The 27,087-nt window shown below is 35.1% G+C and overlaps 1 protein-coding gene across 1 annotated transcript in view; it reads right to left on the bottom strand.

The window, feature by feature from the left end:
- Positions 1-12,000: 12,000 nt before the first annotated feature.
- LOC128993413 (PAS domain-containing protein cky-1) overlaps positions 12,001-27,087 on the bottom strand; it is a 130,834-nt gene continuing 115,747 nt past the window's right edge. The window contains exons 9-12 of the mRNA XM_054417303.1: positions 18,443-18,686; positions 17,628-17,888; positions 16,798-17,155; positions 12,001-13,840 (exon numbers count right to left, since the gene is read on the bottom strand). Coding sequence (XP_054273278.1) covers positions 13,812-13,840; positions 16,798-17,155; positions 17,628-17,888; positions 18,443-18,686 — 892 coding nt within the window. The 3' untranslated portion in view covers positions 12,001-13,811. The remainder of the gene's footprint in view (positions 13,841-16,797; positions 17,156-17,627; positions 17,889-18,442; positions 18,687-27,087) is intronic.

Genomic DNA, 27,087 nt, shown 5'->3' with positions numbered 1-27,087 from the left:
TTGTGCCTACGGACATTTTTAATGAAGTAAATCCAATAATTTTAAGGAATGCGCCGTAAAGGCATTAAAGTTTGTGGATGTGACGGGAATCGAACACTTACTACCGTAACGAAGTTCGACACGAAAACTACTTGGCTAGAACACACCCTTGTGGTTCTAGGTTTTAGTTTCTTGGCGAGATATGCTTTTGGTGAGAAAATTTATGTTTTGCACACAACACACCTTACAGTAGCTGTTTAGTCACTAAATAAAGGAAAAATAGGCGTTTTGGGTCGGTGTCATGATGAGGGGTTTTTTTTTTACATTGGTTCCATATTTTGTGAATACTTAACGTGGGTTTCTGTGCACATCGATTAGGCTACCGGTTTCCGGTGATTTGTAGGTTTTACGAGGGACTTAGCATTTTGTGAGAAAATGTTTGTGTTTAAGTATTTAAAAACTTTAAAAAATAACTGTTTAGTAAACGAAGTATAATATTGTTTTAGTACTGGTAATACAATGAGATTAGCATTTTGTAAGAAATGTTTTGTCAGAGCAAACAAGAATTATGTTTTACTAATATATATAGGCCTAAGTAGAATACTAATTTGGTTAGTATTTTACGCGTTGACGCAATTACGTTTAGAGACTCCGATGGGCCTGACGATGTATAGATGTAGACGTATTGACTCGTCAAAATCGATCGCTATTGTAACATTTTAGCGAATTTCCCATATAGGGAATAAGCTATTACCGTAGTACTCATGGTAAGACCTGGACGCGGGACCGATTTTTTTTTAGTTTTGAGGTCCCTAGAGGCCAAAAACACCATCCGTTCAAATTCATATATATATATATATATATATTTATATATTTATATATTTATATATATATATATATATATATATATATATATGTGTCCGTCAGCACGATAACTCGAGCAAAAATGATCCGATTTTGATGAAATTTGGTACAAACGTGTAAACCTACGTTTATTCGAACGAGTTCGCGATCCAGCATGATCGGACCATGAGAACGGGGGTTTACGGGGGGTTTTATGGGGTAAAAATAGGTTTTTCCCATTTTTGACCCAAAAAACATAAAATTTAGCAATTTCTTTCCAAACCATTTTGTAGAGCTTAAAAAAACAAATAATTTAGTATATTGAAGCGTTATTATGCGCCTAATGGTTACGGAGAAAATTCCAAAAAATAGTAAATTTAAAATTCCCATGTTATTCTTATGGAGAATAAGTAAACTGTTGTAGTTTGCTTGTTTATGAACATATTTTGATCAAATTTGGAAAATGTTTTTATTTCTTACTAACTATTAAAATTTTACAAAAAAAAACAGTTTTACCCTCCCTGATGCAGCAAACCTAAGTACAAACCTAAGTACTTGTTAAAATAATTATATTTAAATAGGGAATAAATGTTATATTTTTAAGTAGACATTTCAGTGTAAATCCAATCAGTCAAATGGAAATTTGCTTAGTCTGCAGGTTTGCTGCGGCGGGGGTATTGTATATATTTACCGTATTGTAACATATTACTATGCATTACTGTAGGTGTATTAAACATTACTCGAAACCTAAATTATATTGTATCAGTATCATGCTATGGATATTGATTGTGTATTTAATATGCATTCGTGTTTAAGAAAGTAAGCGGGCAGCTGATTTTGCGGCTCTAGGGATGTAAAAACCTGCTCGGTCCCCAAATGACGCTGACAGCAGTTGCTGGCATGGTCAGCAAAACGTAACTTTCAGCCACCAATTAACGTATGTAAAACAGCTAAAAACATCATAGTGTGGTGAAAAGTAATTTAACACCAGGTATTTAACGTGTTAAACAACAATTAAACACTGAAATAGATATAAAATTGGACATTGGAATGAGAGAGTTAATTGTGAGACGTCGGCCGCCATCTGTACTAGGGAATTGTTGGATTGTATATACATAAAGCCATGAGCGGTGAGCTGATTTTCCTTGATGTTACCAACATAATAAAATTTAAAGGCAGTTATAGAAAGTTATATCCCTGGATTTAAATTTTTTTACTTAATTTCCACGTTTTATTAAGTGATAATCATTATTATCACTGACTTGTAATTTTTTTAAGCGTATCCTGAAAATATCTTTGTAATTAGTTTTCCAATACAATATGAAATCAAGCATAAAAAAGTGAAACGAATAAAAAAAACTTCTTTAGATGGTGTGTTATTTCAGCCAAATTCCCTGATTTCCACAAAATCTAACGTAATTTTCTTCTTTATATTTTAAACAAATGACATTACAATATTTTACTTGAATTCACTAAAAAATCTGAAAACCTGAAAACTGATTAACGATAACCCCATTTTCGTGATTTTCATGACATGTTTTGATGTAAAAAAATGTCAAATTGAAAAAAGTTCAGATGATTGACAACAAAATTCAGCACAAAATCAGAAATTTTCCATTTTTATTTTCTTAAAGTCTATATGACAAAGGGTTTTCACGGGATGTGATCCAAACCCGCAAAAGACACATCTAGAGGATAAGAGCTTTAAATTGATGCCCAATCTATACTATTATAAAAAAGAGGTGGTTGCTGTATGTATGGGAAAAGTAAACGCAAAAAATACTGGTCGGATCGGGCTGAAATTCGGCGGGGCAAAGCCCGCGGGTTACAGCTAGTATGCCTATAAAAATAAATATTTAGGGGTTGATTTGCAGAATACAAAAATCCAACGAATTCTTTTAATAATACATAAAACCATTATTAACCCGAGTAAAAAACAACCGATTTTCAGTTAGGTACAAACGTGTCAACCTACGTTTAAGTTTTAGCGAAACAGCATGATCAGACTATGGGAACGGGGGTTTTGGGTAAAAATATGGATTTGCTGTGGCGGAGGGATAGGTATAAAACATCCATGAGTTGAAAGACAAAACTATATTATTATTATGGTTTGCCAGATACTTGATAAGGAAACTCCTCCGATAAAAGTTGTCCTGCTTGAGGCACATTTGAAGCTCCCAACACGCGCTACACAGCCCCAGCTTCCTGTAAAGCGCGCTGCTCACATATTAAACTCATTAGGCGGGTTTATACCACTTGTGGCGCCGAATATCAACAGAAAGACCGTTAATGTGCGAGTCTTCGTCTGCATAAAGAACAGCCCAGATTATGAACAATTCAGAAGACCCTGTACATTGTCTCCGACCGGAGGAAGAATTACAAATAGGATATTAAAAAATGTCTAATAAAAGTTCTGTTTTCCGAAAAAAGTTTGAAAAATAATACATATCGACTTATTATTTGTTTTTTCCTATCCATACAACAAAACATACAATGTAGAATACTCCTGGAGGAACACTACTTTATAAACGACGAGGAGTTTATAAATTAGGATTTTGAATTTTCTGTATTTTGTATATAAAATACACATTATAAAGGTGTTAGATAGCAAAAATATGGATAAGTCTTGTTGCGTAAATGAGAAATATTTTCACACATAGTTAAACAGAAATAAGAAAACGTTTGTTAACTCACTGTAATATATTTTTTACTCAAATTGTTTTGAGTCCTTCAAGTCGGATGACCTTTTTCCTGTACATTTTCAAAATGTGAGCTTATTTTGTACTAATAGTGAATGTATAGAAAGGCTGTGATTGAACACACATGCGCGAGTAAAGACATACGAATTTGATCTTTGAGTTCGCACTTGTACTGCAAAATTAGAATGGAAATGTAATGTAGGGTTAGAATCGTTAAAAAAGAATAACATATTTTGGTGGTTATTTGAATGAGGATGTTTATTTCATTATTACTAAAAAAGTATTAAACATAAACAATCCATGTTTCAGTTGTACCAATTTTGGAATTTAAAACCAATTTAGTTCAATTTTGGTGCAAACTGATAATTAAATGCATGAAACATGTAGGTAAAATTATAATTTACGAGTAACGAGTAAATGTCCTTAATCTAAACACATTATTCAAGAAAACCCATAAAACATTTTGCTATCTTAATAATTAACTATATTACAAGAACATCTTAAATTGAATTGAAACTTGATCCCAATAGTGTTGCATGGTTCTAATTTGTTTTAACCAGTAGACTTACAATATCTGTGTACAGATTGGTGATGCTTCAATGCAAATGGTTGCTCTTCTCATTCGTAGAAATCAGATGATTTGTCTTATCTATATATTAATTTGAAACTGTTTTTCTTTGTGAGAGCTAATTTGAGAGAATGGCTGGGCGTAGAAACTCGGTAGGGGTCTCTAAAGAAAGGTCTTAGTCTGTAGATGAGCCATCAAAAGAGAAACAAGGTAAATATCCTTGAGGCTCTGCCCCAGAAGCCTTTAAAGTTGCCTCTTCAGATTTGTTTACATTACGACCATCTATACAGGGTGATTTGTACTCAGTGTTACAAAATTTTTTTGGTGTAAGTACAAAGTAAATGAAGTGTGATGATGCATATCAAATGTTCCAAGTCTAAAAATTAGCTTCCCAAAAAATTATTTTATGTTTTTCAAAAATAACCATGTTTTTAAACTTAATACAGCGATTTCTCAATTACCTGTATATGGATTTGAGTAGATAATGTTATTTTCGTGTTCTACATTAAATTTTGAACAAGAATAATTGAAAATGACGGAGGATCAGTTGTAAAAACTCCATTGTAATTAGATTCAAAGATAAAAATTAAGATGTTTGATAAAAATTTTAAAAACAATGGTCTATTGCATTTTTCACACCCTGTATACAAGAAAGTGTCGGAATATGTTAAAAACTGCGCCATTTTATAAGCTTTCCAACGATATGCTACACTATTGAGGTTTATGTCTGCTTATGTACGCTTTAATGGTTTGAATACTACAAAGCATGGTGTCTTTAACATTTAAAACACAGAAAGTCGGCATGTATTAAGCAAAAGTTGTATTTTTGTTTCAGCTTGAACAGTAAAAACGGCAAAAAGTTCCCTGTTTTCTGGTATTCAAACCACTAAAACAAACAAAAAAATATCTAAACCTCAATAGTGTAGCATATGGTTGGAAAGCTTATAAAATGGCGCAGTTTTTAACATATTCCGACACTTTCTTGTATACAGGGTGTGAAAAATGTAATAGACCATTGTTTTTAACATTTTTATCAAATATCTTAATTTTTATCTTTGAATCTATTTACAATGGAGTTTTTACAACTGATCCTCCGTCATTTTCCATTATTCTTGTTCAAAATTTAATGTAGAACACGAAAATTGCATTATCTACTCAAATCCATATACAGGTAATTGAGAAATTGCTGTATAAAGTTTCAAAACATGGTTATTTTTGAAAAACATAAAATAATTTTTTGGGACGCTAATTTTGAGACTTGGAACATTTCATATGCATCATCACACTTCATTTACTTTGTACTTACATCAAAAAAATTTTGTCACACTGAGTACAAATCACCCTGTATATTAATAGGCAAGCATGTTTCTTTAAAACCTTTTTTCTCAGCTCGTGTGCATCGTAGGGAAAATCTACGCATACTGTTAGAAAGCTATTTTCCTGTAGGTGTGCAGAATCCCTTTATAAATTAAAATAGGCTCAAAAATAAGCACAAAAAATGAATTTAAAATGTTGAAAAATTTAACATGGATATTATGAGTTGCCATGCTGGTGACGAAATAACAACGAAATATAAACAGAAAATCTAAACAAATGAAGGAAACTCCAATCAAATGTTCTATTCAAAGTGTGGAATGAAAATAAAGAAGTCTGTACATTAAATATTTTTCGTCGAGTTTCGACCACTGGACGACCTCTAGTATGCATAATTCTACACTACTTTCTAATGCAACAGCTGTTAATATTTAAATTGTGATTTATTGAATTTGTCAAAATGAAGTACAGTATTTGCAATGGATTTTTCTGATTTTAAAATAGATTTTCTTCTGCATCGTGTCATGTTTTGCAATATAATGTTCTATTACCAAATCAGTGGAAAATCCTAATATCACAGTAAGTTTTGAAATTATTTCTTATGAAGTTAACTTATATCTATTGTATTGGTTATTTTCTGCCGTTTTTACCACTTCTTGGTGATTGTACGTAGGTGATATTCTTTGGCATATTGCATCCGTAGACGAAACTTGGGTTGGTGTAATTATTACAATGGAAAAGAGCGAGAAATCCTGGACAATTTGATATAGGCTTAAAATAAAACCGAATTAACACCGTGCTACATTTCTTGAGCAATCATTGAAATAACCGATTTCCAAACAATGGAAACATAGAAAAAGTCATAGAACACAACCAAGTAGAAGAAATAGAAATAATGTTTTTACACTAAAAACACTAAAAAAACAAGATCAGCTTTTTGAAAAAAGATAAGATATTTACAAAAAAATTTGATAATATCTAACTGTTGTGTAGATCGTGAGTATTTCCATAATCTTTGAGTCACCTGTAATGCTTTGCAATTGCTCGAATTCGAGCAACAGGTACACTAGTTTTATTGATACTTGAACAGATTTTATTTATATAAAATGTTACATTAACTAAAAGCTTTGACTAAGGTATCCTCATCTGGTCGAACTTTTAAATTCATTAGAAGGATAAACATAGTATTCATGTTTTGATTACTGACCAAGCATGGAGATAAAATAATGACTGTGTACCGCTTATGACAAGGGATCCTTATATATAATACGTGAAGGCGATTTATACGAAACACTACTCCTCCGTTAATAATGGACGGATTTTTTACGAACGATGTGTCAAATTGAAGTAATTGTTGTGTAGATGCCCCCTTTCACCAATTCCTGTAACAAAAGTCCTTGGGCTTTGCCCCACAGGCCATCAAAATCCCAATGTATTTCTTATGAAGAAAAGATTTATGTTTACTGAAACAGACGAATAATTTGTAACAATTACAGCTGTTGGTAGTAAATACATGATACAAACAAAAGCGTTCGTTTTCAGTTGGAATAACTGGAGTGGAGTGAGCGTTCGTGTTCAGAATGAGTTCAGTTCGTTTATAGTTTCGATAACTGGTGCGGAGTAATTGATTATTTATCTTTGAGTTGACACTTTTAAGTCATCGAAAATTATGAATGTTATTCGTTTTGAAATAACACATGCAACATTTTGCAATTGCTCGAATTCGAGCAACAGGTGCACTAGTTTACTTAAAGAGTCTTCATCAGTGGTAACCATATTGGATTTTAGTCCCATAAGAGCAATGTTAATTGACAGAACATAACATCATTTGAAGCAGCATGCCGGTGTTATTTTTAAAGCTATAGTTTTGAAAATGTATAATTAGGTTTATAACATAGAGTACTAGGGAATAAGGAAATTATATTTCAAATATTTGTTTTGTCTTTTCTTAGTAAATTATTTAACTTAGGGCCTAATTAATGACCATTAACCTATTAAGTGGAGGGAAAATGGCAAAATTAAAATCTTGACTCCATAGAGGACCACTAAACCTTAATTTTAACACCTCAATCATTATTTGATCACAACCGGGTTTTAAGAAATTCTATTACAATGTTAACATTGCTCTTATGGGACTAAAATCCAATATGGCTAGCACTGATGAGGACTCTTAAGGAAGTTGCTCAGACCACTTTGGACGTATTGGACAATAGAACATAAAGATTTAACTTGTGTTATAAACTTTTAAGTAATACTTAGACACCATTTTTAAAGGTCTAAACTTGACTCAACTGGCATTGGTGAACTGTTCATTTTAAGATTATTTATAACCCATCATTTAGTCTAAAAATCAACTGATCTTTTCCAGCATCAAAGGTATCCACATCCATGGTATATCTGCCCATTCTATACCTTCTCTGCCTCGATATTATACAAATTACCTTATTTTACGCTGGTGTTGAATGATAATTTATTTTTGTAAAAAAATACAACCGATTTCAAATGCTCTAAAAAGAATGAAATAATTTCAATAAAGTAAACTTTTGTATTAGTCAAGCTCACGTATTTTAAGTCAGCGCGGCTCTATGATGATTTTTGATACAAAATTTAAAGAGGATGTCCAAATTGCAGATGACTATCTATAACTAAAGGTGATTATAATCTTATCGCGGTATTAACGAGTATCTTTAAAAAGATTATAATGTATTTACATATTTCTAACTTGGAAAAGTAACGTTTTAACTTTAAACTAGCTTCTTTTCCCTATCATAATTTTAAATAATTTTCCTATTCATATAGAACATTTGTGTGTGTTATTTTCTCTATGCAATCATTCTGAAGTAAACATAAAATACAAGAAAATACTTCCTTTGATATATAAACAAAACAGTTCAGTGTGTTTTTTTATACATTTATGTTATCCAGCGACAATTTATAGATTTTCAAAATACTCTCTCAATATCTTTCATTTTATTCATATTTTTGCAGTTAGAGCCGCACCGACTTGAAATACGTGAGCTTGACTAATACAAAAGTTTACTTCATTGAAATTATTTCTTTCTTTTTAGAGAATTTGAAGTCGGTTGTATTTTTTTACAAAAATAAATTATTTCGTGATTTTTAGTGACTGTATAATTTGTTATATATTAATTACTTGAGGTTTTTTGATAAGCAAAACTTGTTGAAACAATCAAACGTGCCACAGAACAATCATTATTTTTAAACTGCTTGAGTCACCTGTTCAGGTTACATAATCAATGGGTATTAAAAATTAACATTTTTGGATTTTCAAAAAAACAAAAAAAAAACAAAAAAAAACAATGAGTTGTCCATTACATTAGGCCTAATGAAAAACTAAATGTCTTTCCTAGAGACATTGAAATGCCAGACATCATCGTTTCCTGCAATTGGTGTACTTCTACATTATAAAACTAAATACAGTAAGGTCCCAAGCCTTTTAGAACAATAAGAAAGTTATTCCTTAGCCACCAGCACTAAAAAATCTCTTAAAAGTAGAAATATTTTTGTTATCAAGTACTAATCAATAAGTACTAATCAATATGAAGCAACTGTTTCATGAAGAAACTGTCTGTAGCTTCATTTAAATGGTTTTAACTAACAGCTGCAGGAATGTTATTATTATGTATTGCCTTCCCTGCAAAAATATAAACAAAATAAATGTTGAATATTTGAGGTTTTTCAGCATTTTTCACCAAAAAAATATTTTTCTTAAACATAATGCTATATATGGTACCAAATAGAAACTCTCCTGGTTATTTTGGTGGTGGAACCACGCTGATCGGTAAAAGAATCACAGAGAAATTGGTGAACATACATAGAAAAAAAACATCGCCACAGACAAATAGAGAACCTCCTCCTTTTGTTGTTGGTAGTGGGGAAGTCGGTTAAAAAATGATCAAATTAAAAACAAAACCACTACATTCTCACTAGTGTTTTTGGGCATTTAGTAATTTTGAAAATGTACGGTATTTACCTTCGCTTAATAACTATTATAAAACGACACTGTCAAACAACTCAGCAATCGCCTGGCATACATTACAAACACTTTGCTAATCAAATTCAATTTTTTACTTGGGCGTTAATTGATTATTATCATTAATAGATCGGCATATGTAACAAAGCCACCATTAAAGAATAGTTTCCATTTTTTCTGTAACATGTATATATATATATATCAGGGCTGCTTTGGCGAAAAGTTTGTCTTATCGTACACAGTACACACAGTTACTAAATTGTAAAACGTCATGCAATTTATTCTTGAATATCAAATAATTTGTAGCACTGCTTCTTATTTTTAGTGTTAAAACATCATATTTTGACCAACTAATGTAAGAAATTCTTATTTGACACACGATTTTGTAGTAAATCTTTGTGTTTCAATGCCATTGTTACACTTGTTTGCATGGAAGCGGTCGAAACTCTGGTATTCCTATCCAACACCTACCTTTTGGTAGATTATTGTATTACGTCTGTTACCATCTTTATTCAAATCTATATAAATAAAATTAGAGTTTTGTCTGTACATTGCTCAAAATTTCGGTCCGTCTCTAACGGCCCAAGAGGCATTTTACGCGGCCTTCTCCTGAAAAACGAGAGTACCTATCAAGATCCAAATCATTTTAATGTATTCACTGGATTGGCGAGATTGTCTTTAACCATTAAAATATGGCCTCACTTTTTTTTAAATAAAATGACGGATGTTTAAAAACCCGATTTCGTGCGATTTTTGTCAAGTTTTTTTCCCAATGTCCATCACATAATCATCTATGAAATAACGAACAGCTGTTCGGATCAAGATTATTTTTTCTAGCTGTCACTGATATGTTTACATTAAATGTTGTTTACAAATATCGCAAACATTTCCAATAACGTTTTGAAAGCAAAATCCAAACCAAGTGAGATTAAAAACGACTTTCCTTACATAAAGGATTTAATTAATCGAAAGTTCAATAATGTGTATTGTAACTGTAAATGAAATTAGAGATTCTTTGTGTATAAAATTGTTCTGAAGTTTTGATAACCGGGCAAAAGACCTTGAATCAGTGTTGTATAGGGCTAAGAACTTACATTTATAAAATCATCGTCGCCAATAGCTTACTAACAAGATTTTCACTCATTGACGGCGTTTCAATGGCGGTTGTGTGAAGTGTAAAGTGAAAAATCATAACTGCAGTGGGTGATTGTAACAGAGGTTTGCCGGTTTACGGATGATGCTAAACTCGCTTTTCCAATGTGTCACTTTCGGTTACTCACCGATATGTGCTGCAATCGTTGGACCATACATCCAATAAGCCCATAGACTGTATCTTGGGTACGTAGGCCTACCCCGCCTACCCTATTATTCATGACAACCTATTCGACGACGATCCTTGATATCGGTACTTTTCCCTACAATACATGACCTACCTACTTAGGAAATCAAATTAAAAACGTTAAAAAACACAACATTGTGTGATTTTTTTCACATTTCCTTCTTATGTTAACTACATATACGAAACATAGTTTAGAGAATACGCAATCTTTTAAATAACAAAAAGCTGTTTGGACGAGGTTGTTTTGTTCAAACTGTCACCAAAATGTTTACATTAAAAGTTGTTCACAAATAATTCAATTAATGGAAAAAAACTTTGATTTTCGATAAATTTTTGTCAGAAAATCCAAAACCAAGAGAGATCAATAGCCTCGAAACTGTATTAACGCATTTAATTCGTCGGATGTACTATAGTTCTTAACTGTAAACGTTGGTTTTTGGTACTGGTTTTTTCCTTAGTGGTATCACATATTTCTTTGGTAGGTGGTATCAACAAGAATAATTTTACGTACCATACCAACACATCACCATTTACAAATTAGTTATCGTTAGTGTTGCACCTTATTTATTACAGTAGTATTCAATTTAACTGATGTCTTACTGTGTAAGTTTTGCTTTTTCTTTATATGTTATTATATTAAGTTTCTATATAATAGTTTTGCCAGCACATCTGAAAATATGCAAACCAATTGCTGTTCTTTATACAATAAGGTTTCAACTGACAACTATAAGATCCCCGTGCGTAGAACGGGCACACAGCTAGTTAATTATAATTTATAACAATTCGTGTGATACTTTAATTGCAAAACTAGTCTGATTAAGATTTTCTTCGTTTGTTATCAACGTGTTTGTACCAATGAACTTCTGAAAAACTATACAAAAAACTTCTTTGATTTTAGCTAAAAAAAAAATTAATAGGCTAAATAATATTGGGCCTTTTTTATAAGATGGCCGCCAATATTTCAATTGTGGAATGACCACAATTTAGGTTAGGCTAGGTCAGTTTATAGTTTTACTCACACTTTTAATTTTATTTATTGAACATAAATAATCACAAAAAATAATCGTGTAGACAAACTTTAAATAGTGGTGGCCTTGTTTTGTAAAAGACCCTAAATATTTACATAAGATTATATAAATTTGGGATGGTTAATATTCTTTACATTCTCAATATTCCATACTCATATAATACGGTTCTACTATAACACGGGATTTCAGGATAGAAACAATATACAATGTATAATATAACTGAAATGTATTTTCAATTGGCGTCTATCATACTCACACATCGAGTAAAAAATATAAACATAAAATATCTATAAACAATTCTTTTGTAACTACATTCTAAACTGGCTTAGCCTTAACTCTACTATGTACAATTTAGTAGTATATTTAATATGGCTGCCGTGCTCGTATATACACAAGTATATACAAAGGTTCGTATACTGGGTCGTATACAATAATGGAAGAATACAGTTATTCTCTTGTCGAGGATATATACACTAATTTGTACATAAATACATATTTCACAAGTTGTACATATAGTTATTGAATTATAACAAAAATCAACACAATGTGGACTTTGACTGTAAAAATTATTATAAAACCAATTACAGTAATTTCTCAAGAATATTTTTCCCTTAAAGCCTCGTTCAGATTAATGAATGAAAGAAAAGTACAACCGTCCAAACGATGACAAAAAAGATAACTAAATTTTTTTTAAAGTGTTGTATTTTAAAGATCATTGCATGTTTTTTATGAAAATTGACAAGAGTTATACACGCATGGTTTACAAAAAAAAAAAACTTATTTGAAACATAGTCTTTAACTTTTATGCGTAACAAATAAAACATACAACAAATACATGATATACACAACACACATAACAATTTAGCAACAATCTAATCTATTGCACAACCAGCCGTATTTAGTACAAAGTACCGTAAAAATTGACAAACTATATTTAACAATAATTTAAAATGGTTTACAATACCTGCATATAGTAATCCTTTGAAAAAACAAAAATTTCTTAAGTCCAATCTTTCTACTACATTTATATGATTTCACAAGTATTTTTACTGTTGTTTTTTTACAATCCAATAATTGAAATGTTATTTTTCGATAGGCTAGAAATTAAAATATAAGGATCTACATATTTATTATTTGAAGATGTATTAAGCTTTAACTTTCGGTAAATGATAGAAGTATTTATAGCAAAAACAATAAAGTTAACAAAAATATAGAAAATCAAACCGTGGAAAATCTAAAAAAACTCTTGTTTTTAATGTAGCATTTTTGATCAAATTTCCAACTAAGCAACTCACTAGAAAAACCTTTGACTATAGTCAATGGTAAAACGAGATAGCTGTTTACATAGTAATTCAGCTTAAACATTATCTACTTAACGAATAGACAGTTTAACAACAAAATAAATTCTCTAGCAGCTCAAATCTAACACTAACATTTACATAACTAACTATATAATAAATAACTAAATAGATTTAACTAGTATCGACATTTCTACAAGTCAGGGACGGTGGACGGATATGAGATCACAGCCTAGGACTCTAGAATACACCGGGATATCACGGCATTGAATCCTGGAAGACACAAGGATAATGCAGTATTAAATTCCTGGATACACCGGGATTCTGCAAGAATAAATGTTTAAATTCACTGGGATTTCGCAGGGGTTGAACCTGGAAGACACTAAGGATTTGTAAGGATGAATCCTGAAGGACACCGGGACGTCAAAATAATATTGCAGCGGCTACTCCCAGAAGCTACCGGGATATTTCAGGAACGATTCATTATGAATACCGGGACCCCGCAGGGATGTATGATGGCTACAAAGATTTATCTGCGACGAATCTTGCATGAATATTGCACTGTCGTATCCTGGAAGCTACTGAAATCTTTCAGGGATTATTCTCGAAAAACACCGGGATTCCGCATGGATGTATCCTGGTAGTTACGGAGATTTCTCTGCGATGAACCCTTGAAGATCCCGGAAAATCGCCGAGACATCTGGAAGTTCCTCCGCTTCATTGGGTGACACAGGACATGTGGCCGAGGACTAGCTCATTCCCGAACCGCTCCTGCCATCTGAAACAGTCGTGGCTTACTTGAAACTCTTAATTGCTATTATTCGCTATTAATATTCGGGCGCAAAGGAACCGCCTCCCGCCGGCCGACCATCCATCGGTCCTCCATTCCTCCAAATATGAGGTTTATGGACCAGTCTTGATAGGAATTCCGCGGCGCCGGCGACAGGACGGATGGATAGCCGATATGGACCATTAGACGTTCTGATATAATGAAACTATCAGTTGAACCCGCCTCAACTGGTCCCAAACATGAGATTCTAGGGGACCTCGTAACTTTTTAGTTTCGCCCTTACTTGCAAGAGCTTGTGAAACATTTGAAATTTCGAAATGTCTTTCGAAATTGTTTAGTCGTATTGAAATAATTAATCCTATTTATTCTTCGACGTTTCAAGTACATGTAAATTAGCGAGTACATAAATGTATTTCGTATATGAGAACCTAATCTAAAACAATGTTGATGCATGAGTCCTACCTTTATAAATTAAAATTAGTTCTTAAGTCATTGGTATAGTTCCTGCTAGATATTTATGTTTGTTTAGTAATTATTTCTACATTCCTAGCTTAACGTAAAAATCTTATCGTAGTCACCCAATATTTCAATTGTGTAACACGGGTATATTTTGAACATTTAAACTTTGTAGTATGTATTCACCACAGTTTAAACATCACAAACCATAATGTCAAGTCGTAGGAACAAATGACGTAACGCCATTACTTAATGGCGAACAGAATGAAAGTTTGGGGAAAATTGCTCGTCCTGAGAAATGCCAGCTTCGAGGCGTTTCTTCGAGTGGCCATGATATGATCAGGGAAATGGAACAGTTTTGTTTAACAAGCCAAACAAAATGTGAGCCGGAGCAATCGGCGGAACAATAGCGTCGTGAGCCTATCACAAGGCACCGTGAACTGTAATTTGATACCCGGAACCCTCTCCGGGGTTATGCAAGTGGGGGGGGGGGGGGGGGGCACGGGGGGCAACGGGGCCCTTAAAAGTTTGTTGAGGTCTCTAGGGTCATCGGAAGTTTGCAAGAAGCACAAGGGTGTTTTGTGATTGTAGTAGATTTCTTCACGTTGGTGTGGTTAGAGGCATAAGATGGTGTTAGACAATAGAGTTCTAAAAAGTTAGTTTTTGGCTTTTAAAGTCAATAATTAATTAGTAAGAAGAATAAAATTGAATTTTATTTTTAATTCCGTGGAGCTTGAGACGTTAGGCAGGTTTATGCATGTATGTAGTGCGGTTGTAACGATTAAAGGCAAAACCAAAAATTAGCTACGGGTTAGCAAAAGTTTCCTAGTTAAAAAAAATTGAATTTTCAAGGAGTTTTAAATCATCTTTCGTTATACATATGATGGACACTTTTAGACTAGGAACCTAAAAGGTCACTAGAAGCATATGAAAAAAATTTAGATTTTTAGGAGCTCAAAGTAATAAACGCCATTCATGGTTTTTATAGTAAAAAATGTGAACGTAGTATGATGAGTTGAAATAGACGATAGAAAGACCCTCATCATTTAGCTTTGAACTGGCTACAATGTATTTTTGAATCGAATTTGTTGACGTGGGATATTGAGATAACAACAATATACTAATTATTCGGGTGGTATACAAGAATTTCTGAAGATTTAATCTCTACGAAAGAATATAATAAATAGTCTAATGATTTCTTGTAATGAATTTTTCGTGTACAATATGCTCGCGATCCTCTTTTTACTCAAATTTGGAAACGTCATAAAAAATATACACCATTTATTTTGGTACAACCATAGACTAACCAACCCAAGTATACTGGCCCTATTGTAAATTTTGAAGCTCGTTTTTCGTGTCTAGTTTATGTCCGGTGACACTGATCGACTAGTGTATACGAAATTTTGTTTTAATTTTTTAGGGTCGATTTCATGATTTGTACTTAACTGTTTGGTTACATAACCAAGGGGCGAGTTATTGTTTATGATTAGATCGTTTTATTTGGTTAAAATAGGTTTGAAATGATTGAAATAACAAGAAACAAGTTGTAAACAAAACACGACCTCAGTGCACTGGACAGAACTAACAAGCAAATTGGCTTCAGCTGTTCCATAAGGATGTGAAATCTACCAAGAGAGTATATTTTATCTATGGTACAACTCTTGTAAAGGGGCAACAATGTACCCTAACTCCAGCTGTCAAAGTGTAAGTAAGATGTCGAAGGCGTGGGACTCGCGGCGTTTCTCCACTGACGGCGATTTCACAGCTCGTAGTTCTATGATTGATGTGAGCGGAAGAGCTCGACTACAATACGGTAACAAGCCTAAATGTCTGACTGATGTAAAATTGAGCAGTCCGGGGAGAAAAGTAAAAAGTAGTGAAATCGGTTTGCTGCCTCATTAGCGCCTTCATGGTTTGCCGGTTATCAGCATTTAAATCCATAAATTAATTCTGAAATATTATAAATTTATTGATATACGTGATATTTTTTTATCTAAGTGCTACTTAAATATTCCATATAATATTACAATGTATAATAATATCCGTTACAAACACGGAGCCACACAATTTTAAAGGAAAACTTCATTCTTACCACTCGTTTAAGTCTCCAATGAAATGCGCTATACAAGACGGCTGGTAATCAAACTGTTACTTTGTATGTTTTTATTTATTGGATAAAAGTGCATTCGATTTCCTATCGACGATGAACTGCGATATAAACTAATATCACAAAGGAAATTTACCGTTTCAAGGAAGTATCGTGTTGTATTACAGTTAGTGGTGAAGTTCGACAAAGGATGAAAAACAAATAAATTATTTAGAAACTTGCTTACTTGACAGTACCACCAAAATGCTAAACCTCTCTTAGAACTTCAACAAAATGTATTAAAGCTAACAGTTTACCAAAGTACTTATTCCGATACATAAAATTCTTCGATAACGAAATGAATACCTCTCACCCTTCACTAAATTCTCCATTCGACCCTCACCTTTATGTTGGCCCGTGTCCATGGGCTCCGTGTCGACCCTGAGTAGCGAGGGGCGAGGACCCGGCGGAGGCTGTAGAGGGAACAGCCTATGATCCGATGGCCAGGAGACGTCGTCGTCTACAGGCAGGGGATGCGAGTGGTGGACGTTGGGAACGAACTGCTCCGGGGCCCAGTCGAAGCTGAAGTGCTGCGAGTGGGGCCCGGGGGTGTGCTGAAGACTGACTGGGGTTGGTGGGGTCGTGGTGACGTATTGCATGTCCTGGACCATGTCTGTGACTATGTCTGGTACCTTCTGGACCGTTGTGTCAGACCAGGGCGGACTGGGGTTCCATTGGTCCATGAAATCGTGTGGATCGACCTGGAAGTCAATGCAAACATGAGGCATAATGCCAAGGAGAAATCAAAGATAGTTTACGTAATATCATATACCATTGTAAACTGTGATCTTTTAACTTAATGTCCACCCTGTCACACTACAATTTTTATACAAGTTATATCCAAAAAAATATGTTTTTAATGTTTAGTAAAAAGGTATTTGGCGTAAAAATGGATCGTAGCATTCTCGTAGCCAATAAATATATAATATAGTTTGTATTATAAAAAAATTTCTTCAAGGAAAATTATGCACAAATGTTTAAAGGTATAAAGGTATTCATTTTCAACCGCCATCAACAGCTGAAACATACTTTACTCACTAACTACTCTTCTTCAAAGTTAGAGCGTAAATGCAGCAATCTCCAACTTAAACTAATGCACGAAACGAAAGCATACGAATGAAAATTGCAAATTAACTCACAACTCTACTTTCAACATAGTCTTTCTCTACTTACAATAGTTGTTGCCGCCTTGACAAGTAGTCTCGACCTGCCCAGGGAAGCGGTTGTAGATGCTACCAGGACAGTCCCGCCGACCTCTCGGTCCACAGCCTCCGAGGAGGGCGAAGACCCGGGGGACAGATCACTCGGGGGCTCCTGCTTGAGGTGCGGAGAGTCGTGCCTCTGGGGCTCTGAGTGTAAAGAGTAGTCCACGGGCTCAGGCTCGCTGCGACGGCCGTACCGGAACACAGGCTCGGGGGTGTGCGCCAGCGTGGCCTGTAGATGAGGAAGAATATGTATTGGGTAAACTTGCAGTACGAGTTATTTATAAAAGTACCGATATCATTTTTCCTATCGGAAGTGACATTTTCCTCGGTGAGATAGAGAGAATTTCAAGAGTGAAAATATGTATTGTTTCAAAATTTAAACCCTCTTTTGAACTCTACACAATTCTTCACTGTGTAAAACTTGTATGTACAATGTGAGTAGACCTACAAAAAATATATGTAAATATTTTAGGAATGGTTGAATTAATCAGAGATCTATCAAGGACCCCTGCAAATTCTGCCATATACAACAATCAAATTCTAATTCCAAATCCATTCATTCCAATCAAACAAAAACCGTTCCAGCCTTTCTATGAGATCACTATTATCAAGGCAATACCGAGAAGTCTCACATCCGAAAAAAAATCCTTCTGAACCTCAACTCTTCTGTAATTCTTTCATACCTCAAATGATTTATCTTTTTCAGTTTTTCTTACACCTATATCACTTTACAATTGTTGTACTCACTGTTACAAAACTTGTAGAATCTTCGGCTTGACTCACCTGAGGGTGTAGATGGTGTGGCGTAGGGGTTGGTAGTTGGGATGGTGACACCTGATGATGGTAGGCGGCGACTGGAGGCGGCGGCGGCGTATCCTGGGGATGGTACTGGGACTGCTGGAAGTACGGGGTGGACATCCTCGTAGCCACATGGGTGTCGTAGGCTAGGCCGTACTGTAGCTTGGACTGCACCATGTAGTAATGGTAGAGCCAGCTGTTAGCTCGCATCACGGTGGCCTCTCGTTCACTGTCGGACAAGAATTGGTTATAGAGGCTGATGAGCCAAGAGAGGTGAATTGGTTAGGAGAAAGCGTCAAATAAAAATTTCGCCACTAATATACCACGCTGATGCTAAGTCGACAAAGGATCTACAAATACGAAGGAAAGTGAAATGTGTATTATCGCTCTGTCTTCTTTCTTCAAGACTTATTCATTGATTTGATTCCAGATACCATCTTTAAATCGTTAGGCTAACAGTAAAAACCAAAGTACGTAGTGTATATGGAAATACTAGGAATATTCTAGGTAAAAATTTTAAGTTACTGTATGTGAAACTCTACGTGTCAACAAATTAACTAAACGCAAAATTTGATTGAAAAAAAAAACACACGAAGCCCTTCTCATTTAAAAGTTCATATATGTTTCGTCTAAGCCACTGAGAGGAGTATTTTTTATCCATGGTAAAATTTAAACATGCTTAACAGAAACGACTCATGAAGAAGATGTAACTTACTTATGATTAGGGTAGTTTGTGTAACTCTACCCTGATTCTTCAATGTTTTAAAATTTAAATTACAGCCATTACTGGGATTTTTATAAGCAGTCAGTGTATTTATAGTGTTGTCCAAATTGAATTCCCAAACACTGGGGATAATTACTTAAAATATGTAGGTGTACTAAAATACTTTGCAACACAATTAGGAACAATTTCTTATTTGTACCATACCGAGATAATGTTACTGATATCCAAACAATATACAACGGGAAATATTGTTGATCCGCTCGCCGATTAACCGGAGAACAGTGCTGACAACCCATTAACATAAACAATTACAAATTTGACACATCTCGGACGAACGGAGAAAGCTGTTAGCGGAAAGGTTAAGCGCCTAAAAGATTTATTTAGACATATTTGAAATGCGCACTTCATATTTCACATGCTCCGCAGTTGTCGGAGAGGATTTACGGCCTGTGCGATGCTACGACGGTATGGGAACCCATTTAGGGGCCATTTGCACTTAGATTGCCGTGTCTACAACATTTACCTGAGAGCTGCGTGGTGATGAGCTGGACTTGTTAGCGTACTGCCTCCAGACAGATTAGTACGCATGCGCCGTCACTACGCAGCACGTCGGCGTCAGTGTGCGTCCATCGCTAATACTACGCAACAACGTTATCACTGCGCAACAACCAACCAGAGTCACTACGCAGCGTGTTGCTGTCAGTACGCATCTGTCGATGTCATTACACAGTGCGCTGCTGTCAGCATTCACTGCTAAGTTTTTCGACGTTTATAGTTTAGACTGAGGTAATAGTGACTCTTGTTCGGCCAATACGAATCAAACCTATACTGGTTTTCTCACGCAATTAAGTTTAAAGTCACATTTAATGCCAGCTCCCATACTAGGAAATACTCAAGGTTGACTAGCTAATCTGAAAGAACTAATTATGATCGAACAGCTCTACTCGACACGTAGATTCCAATAATTGCCGTTTGAGGTAAAATGGCGGCCTACAACAAACATGTGCCATTACCTTCGACATATTTCAAAGGTGGCGGAGAAGTGGAGGGAGAAGTGACGTAATGGTCATAATTGGCGCGTACCGTCGCGGTCCGTCGACGAACTGCCCGTAAATAACTATTACAACCGAACCGAAGACCATTGTGTCTGCGTATCGGGGATCTGCTCTTCATATTTTTATGGTCCGTGCCGTCCGATGCTATATAAACAGTCCGACAAACATCTCGTCCGTAACGTATTTATTGTCGGGATAAGATCTCGGTAAATCATAAGCCATATCGCACCAGTGTGGGGATTGGGCTCCCACGGTGTTCAACCGATCGCCTAGTTTTAATTGCTTCCCTATCTTCGGCAGTTGGTGTTGGCGGTGTTTGTAATTATAGCGGAGGCATTATCGTTAGGATTTCAAAATGAAATTCAATAGAGTAGGTAGGTGACTGTATTGCTGTGCTTACATTTTCTGGTGGTGATTTCGTATATTACTAGAACACGTTACTAGATGCATTCCTTGTTTTGTGGAGAGATTGGCAACAAACCAAATATAAAATTGTTTAGTATTAATAACTTATAATCATAAAACAGTAGTCTATATTTTAATCTGTGACTGTTGACTATGCCAGAATAATGTTAGAAAAAAAGCGTAGTTGAATTCGTAATGAAAAGAGTTCGTGATACTGTTGTTTTGTGCTGTTGTGTTTTCAACATAATTGAAATTTTGTGGCGTTTTTTTGTGAGGTGTCTGTTCACGCCCTGGTCTTACATCGCTCATAGTTCTAGAAGCATTTCGGAATTTAATTACCAAGATGAATACAAGAATGGTTTCAACGAAGAATTGAAATCACAGAAGGAAACCCGAATCTAAATAGCATTCATCCTGTTGATAACCCCAAACAAAGAATCCACGGAAACACAATGAAGACACAAAATCGTCGACGTAGTGGTAGTAAACAACCGCCCTAGCGCCGGCGATCTTGTTTATTTTGCCGGAGAGCATGCTTAGCTTTAATTACAACTATACTGTTATCAGGACATATCCCAGATAAGTAGATAGTGTGCTCTGTGTTCAATTAGATCGCGGGTTAAATATATGGCAACGACTTCATTATCTTGGTACGTTGTCGCCACTAATTACAGAGATGGCAAGAGGCTTATGGGGAGGCAATCTACCCAGGGGATCTGCAACGCGGACCCCCGTGAGAACATGAGATGGACGAGGTAACTCGGGATTATTGTGCAAAAATATACCAAGTTAGCTTTGAACAACTGTTGAAGCTTTGATGACTTGGAAGGAACGTGCTAGGAAATCTGTGGATGGCAATCCGCTTTTTGGATCTGTGACGTGTAGCCCGTCAAGCTAGAAATGTGTGGGCCAGGTAATTCAGGATATCCCTATACCCATGTCGTATTCTTAATAGATTTACCATACTGTAATAGTCGTGGTGGTTTTGGCTACGGGAAGACGAAGAGATTTCAATGCCTACCGAGGTTGTTTCTTTAAGATTCTCAACCTTTGCTAGTAGTGGTTTTACTCTTACCAATCAAGTTTTTCAACGGATTGTTTTACCTTCACGTTCAGCCTTTTTGTAACGCTGCCTAAAATATGGTGTCAAATTATAGCTGTCAATTTGACATTCTTAAACCAATAAAAGTCACTAAAAGCAACAATTGAAGTATCGATTTACATCTAATGACAACCATTTTGTGAAAAATCTACACTCCCTGATCCTAAAAGGCAACATGGTAGGATTTAGTTTAGTCCCACAAGAAGTGTTCATTTTCTGAAATTTTGTTTTAACTAAAAATAAATTAATATTTTCATAACAATGTGTTAAGTAACTGTGATTAGAATAGCTTAGAAGCTTTGACTATCAATACAACAACTTCTGTATCCAATAGTCAATGATAGAAGGCAGCTGAAGATTCCAGAAGAAGAAAAAAAGATTTTAGGAGCCAATCAGAAAATTATGACAGACCTCAGTAATCTAAAGGAGATACACGTGAAGACAAAGCAGACGTTTAAGCAACGATTGCGTCCACTATAATTGACAACATTATGGTTGTAACTGAGTTTATTTACTAAAAAGGTTTTATTGATGACTATCACATCTGTATGCCCAAAGAATCATAGTGAACATCCCATCCCTCTGACATGTTTCCAATAGAAGAGAAAGTCGAGATAGACCTGTAGTCGAGATAGACCTGTAGTTTGCAGGGTTGGATTATGCGCCTGCAATTGCATAGTTGCATAACCGATTGCAGTTCAGTTCGGTATTTCTGAATCCGGAATAACCTGGAATATCGTGAGCAGAAAGTTAGTTTGGCAAGGAAATCAATGATGGACAGTTTTGCTATATACCAAATCTATTTGTTCTTGCCCATCTATTTGTTTTTTTACCCAAAATAGACTATTCCGTTTTAAATCACCCTAGTAAAATCCCGTCATTTCATAGATACCTCTTACCACTTTTCGCACTAAAAATGTTGTCGTATATGTACAGTGAAAGATCATCCTACTATAAAGCGGTAGGTTTTCATAAATTTGTTCTTACTATTTTTACCCTTAAAATTGAGTATGTTGTAGTCAATGACAATTCAGCCTACCAACTCAAAAGTGTTCACCGACTTTCTCAACCACTTGCAAAGTTTTATTTCCTTTTTATCACCAACGTGTTGGTGGCTTGGAACTGTTCCATGCAGCCTCGTAGTTCCACAGTTTCATCCTGCGGACGAGCTGCAGGTTGACTAATGGCAGGCTCAGGACGTCGCCTAATGGTGACTCCATTCATCCACTAATAGAGACGTAATCATAATAAGATGTGAGCAGGTGGCAGGTGTACAATGTGTGAGCCAGACTGTTGTATGGCTCTGAGTTCTGACAGACGCATTCCTTGATTGTCCTCGGGCTAGACAGGATACAATATTTTCAGCTGCTCCCCTCAAAGGATGGCCTTGTGAGTACAGCACTTTGATTACTGAGAACGATTTCAAAAGACTACATGTGATGTGTTTGAAAAACATCTAGTCTAGCGTTGTTTGAGTACTGATGGAGATTTTAAGTATTCAGATTTTTCTCTTAAGATTGGATTGTTTGAAAGGGTTAGCTTCACAAAGAAAGGGTGAAATGTACACAAATAGTGCAACATTACTGACAATCCTTTACAACTCGTATTTCATCCCAGACAAAGGCAGTTCGGTCAAAAGACAAAATATTAGGAGATCAGTCCAAATCATTCCATTTTTTATATGCCGGAGTTTGGTCCTGCTACTCTTGCAACCACTTCTGATCACAAGTGGAAGCTAACTACGTTATGATTCTCCACAAGTCATATAATAGAGGAAGTTGAATACTGAACGTTCACCATTTTACATCAAAGAAGAACAGAAAGCCCGTATGAAGATCAGATACGTTGGAATGGTCATAAATACTGTCAAAACTTTTGTCTACGTAGGATTCTCACTCGGTGATTTCAAGGTTTGTTGGTTCGATCCTGAGAACAGTCGGGAGCTTTTTGATATGTACTGGGCCAATCTATCTTGGTCCTTCATCATTGTTGGGTTTCCTTTTAACAGTTCTGACTTAAGCCGTGGTCAGTAACACACCTGTCATGTCATTCATTCAAGATTTTTCGTTTTCTCGTCTTGGCCTTCACTTTATTCTCATGAAGATTCTTCAAAAATTAAATGTAATCTCATTATGTACACTCTTTTTTCAATCCGTGGCTATGACTGGGTTTCATTCGTATGAACAATCTCGTTATTATCCTCTTGGTACTCTTGCCATCAAGACCTTATTTGTCACGTTGTAAAACCTAGATTTTTACAGTAATGGAAAACGCCCGTACTAATTTCCTAAGCAATTAGCACAAGTTGAGTACACCGACACCAAAGTGTTTAACAAAGTAAATAATTTCTCATCCGAGAGAAGCCGCAGTTAGAGGCGATATAATGTTATAATGCGCGGGTAATGCACCAGTCGGCGCCGGGCGGACATTACACAGTTCTTGTGTTAATAACAACAAAGGTGAAGGCAATTGTGTCTCGGCAGATGACAACGCGACCACAAAAACAAACAAATATCAAGGTATCAAGGCCACAAGGATCCTGGAGCCTCGTACCGTTCGTTTCCGCGGTTTCCAGCCAAGCGTTCCTCAGGTCGTCAAACTGCAAGGCATCAACGGTATTCGATAGATTAATGTGATAGTATGTACCTTTTGTGGTATAAAAGTCTTACAGAAGGTTTAAACGCTGTGAACTGACCATTACATGGCCAGTTCAGTTTATTCAGAACATAGACCAGTTCTGAACCACGTGTTTCAGAAGGAGGATACTTGTTCATGCGTTTTCATGACATTGACCAGGAGCTGCTATACTCATCAAAACGGAGAATTTTAAAATAGATCAACCGTATACAGTGTATTAGACTAAGTAGATTTCAGAGCAGTAATTTATTCATGGGGTCATTTATCGGACATGGCCTTTTGTAACTAAATGCTTAACATGTCAATCGTTAGATTGCTAAAATGGTTAAATAAAAATTATACAACGTTGCACGAGTTTGAATCTAGAATCTATTTTTGTTTTACTCCTTTTTTATACATGCCATCCTAAATACAAAGCTAAATAATTCAGAACAATGTTAGTATGCATTAACAATTATATTAATGTTTTATATGTGGATTAACAGTTGATGACATCGAGAGATGAATAAATTTTAAGCTTGATGGCTATGGCTTCACAAGAGCCGAAACCCAGCTCATCCACTATAAAGGACGAGTCAGAACTGTGACGGAAATTCTTGTACGTATATTATAAACGGGTGTAGGCTTTCTGCCCATACGATAATCCTATTAGCGACGCTCGGCTGATCTGTCAGCGCTACCCGTCCCTGCGTTGGGGTTGAAGATGAATAAGCGTAGGACAGTGGAGGGGGTGAGACACCAATGTAGGGGAAGTTAGTGCGAGTTGGAGAGAGTGAAAGTGATGTAGGGTGAAGAGAAGGAAAGAGGTAAAAATTCAGCCATAAGGATCGAACTGATCAACAACTCACCCCATTACATTGTGATCCAATGGTGTTTATAATTTTTTATGTGTTCAGTGGCGTCATTCGCCTATTAGGCGGCCTGATGATTGGAGTGTTCAATCTAAATCAATAACCACTTGCCTCCATTTATGTAGGCAAATAGTATCTAATATCCACTGTAAAAGGAAAAAAAGAACTGTTGCGGAGGACCTTTGCGGTAATATTTATTTACCGTATTGTGAGTTAACAGTATATTGTGTAAATAGCCTAAAGGTATCAATAGTGTTTTAGACCTCTCAGTACATACATTCTGTGCTTTAAGTAAACTGTTGATTCTTTATGAACAAATTATTACTAATATAATGGTTAAATTATGGTCAAATTTGAAAAAGAAGTATTTTATTCATAAAAAAGCCAAATATTTTATTATTTAATACGAACTTTTGTTTAAATGGTTACGTTTGTAAATCTTATAAAACAACTAATATAATATACTGTATATATATTGAAGTGTTTTTGTAGGGTTATTAGTGACGATTTGTAAATTTAAAATTGCTATTTTATTTGTATGGAGAATACAGTAGACTCATAGTTGGCTTGCCTTGATGATGGTTGTTAATTGATAGTTAAATTAATATTGGCAAATTTGTTACATTTATACTAAACAATTAATATTTCACAAAAAATCTATATATTAATTTGAAACTGTTTTTCTTTGTGACAGCTATTTTGAGAGAACCGCTGGGCGTAGAAACCCGGTAGAGGTGTCTAAAGAAAGGTCCTGGTCTGTAGATGAGCCATCAAAAGAGAAACATGGAGAATTCCCTCGGGGCTCTGCCCCAGTGGCCTTTAAATTCCCATCCCATGTTATTCTTATGGAGGAAAACGAGGTTTTTGTCACAGCTAATTTGAGAACACGGCTGGGCGTAGAAACTTGGTATGGGTGTCTAAAGAAAGGTATTAGTCTGTAGGTGAGCCCTCAAAAGAGAAACGATGTAAACTTCCTTGGGGCTCTGCCCCAGAGGCCTTTAAAGTTCACTCTGCAATTTTGTTTACATTTCAACCGTATGGATAATTTTACACTACTTTTAATGAACCAGCTGTTAATATTAAAATTGTATTCAAAGGTCTACTGAAACTAACTGTCAAAATTAAATGTTTACATTACTATTTATGATTTTAAATGGATTCTCCACTGCATGGCAAGTTTTTTATAGCTTCAACAAAATGATGAATTTATGATACGTTTGAAATGTTTTGTTCAAAAATCAATGCTTTATTGCTCTTAGAAAATTTTAAATTATGAAATAAGTGTGACTTATAAATTTCAAAGGAACATATAACTATTCCTTATCGGGTTAGCTTATGCATATTGTAAGGTTGGTACTTGCCTTTTTTTCCTACTTTCAATCACCATTTATTTTTAAATTCAAGAAAGAACGCCTGAGATTAATTTATTGGTAGGTATAACAGTTTTTGATAATCGGGTTGAAAATTGTATCATAGATGAGTAGGATGAGGATGAGAGCTGTGATCAAGTTTTGGAATAGACTAACTACGGAGTCTATGGTTTTGATAAAGTAGATGAACTATGTCAATTTAGGTATTAAAAAAAAATGTGTACACAGTTTTTACTTTGATGTACACATGTAGCTAGGTTGAACAACGCATCTAAACCTCACTACATACAAAACATTCGGAAACACAACAGTGTCATCACATCTCATCGCATTTGCATAATGTGTTACCAATGCTGGACTAGGTTATGGATTTGGTTCCGCAAATGTTCAAGATTTGTGATAAAATTTCTTACAATTATGGTTCATTCGTATCCACGAAATACATGCACAGCTTTATGTGATCTATATGGCCAAGGCAAAACTACC

The sequence above is a fragment of the Macrosteles quadrilineatus genome, unplaced genomic scaffold, assembly GCF_028750875.1.
Source record: "Macrosteles quadrilineatus isolate MER2022 unplaced genomic scaffold, UCM_ALF_1.0 Scaffold_4__1_contigs__length_99947679, whole genome shotgun sequence".
Taxonomy (NCBI): domain Eukaryota; kingdom Metazoa; phylum Arthropoda; class Insecta; order Hemiptera; family Cicadellidae; genus Macrosteles; species Macrosteles quadrilineatus.
This window is presented reverse-complemented; position numbering and strand designations above follow the sequence as displayed.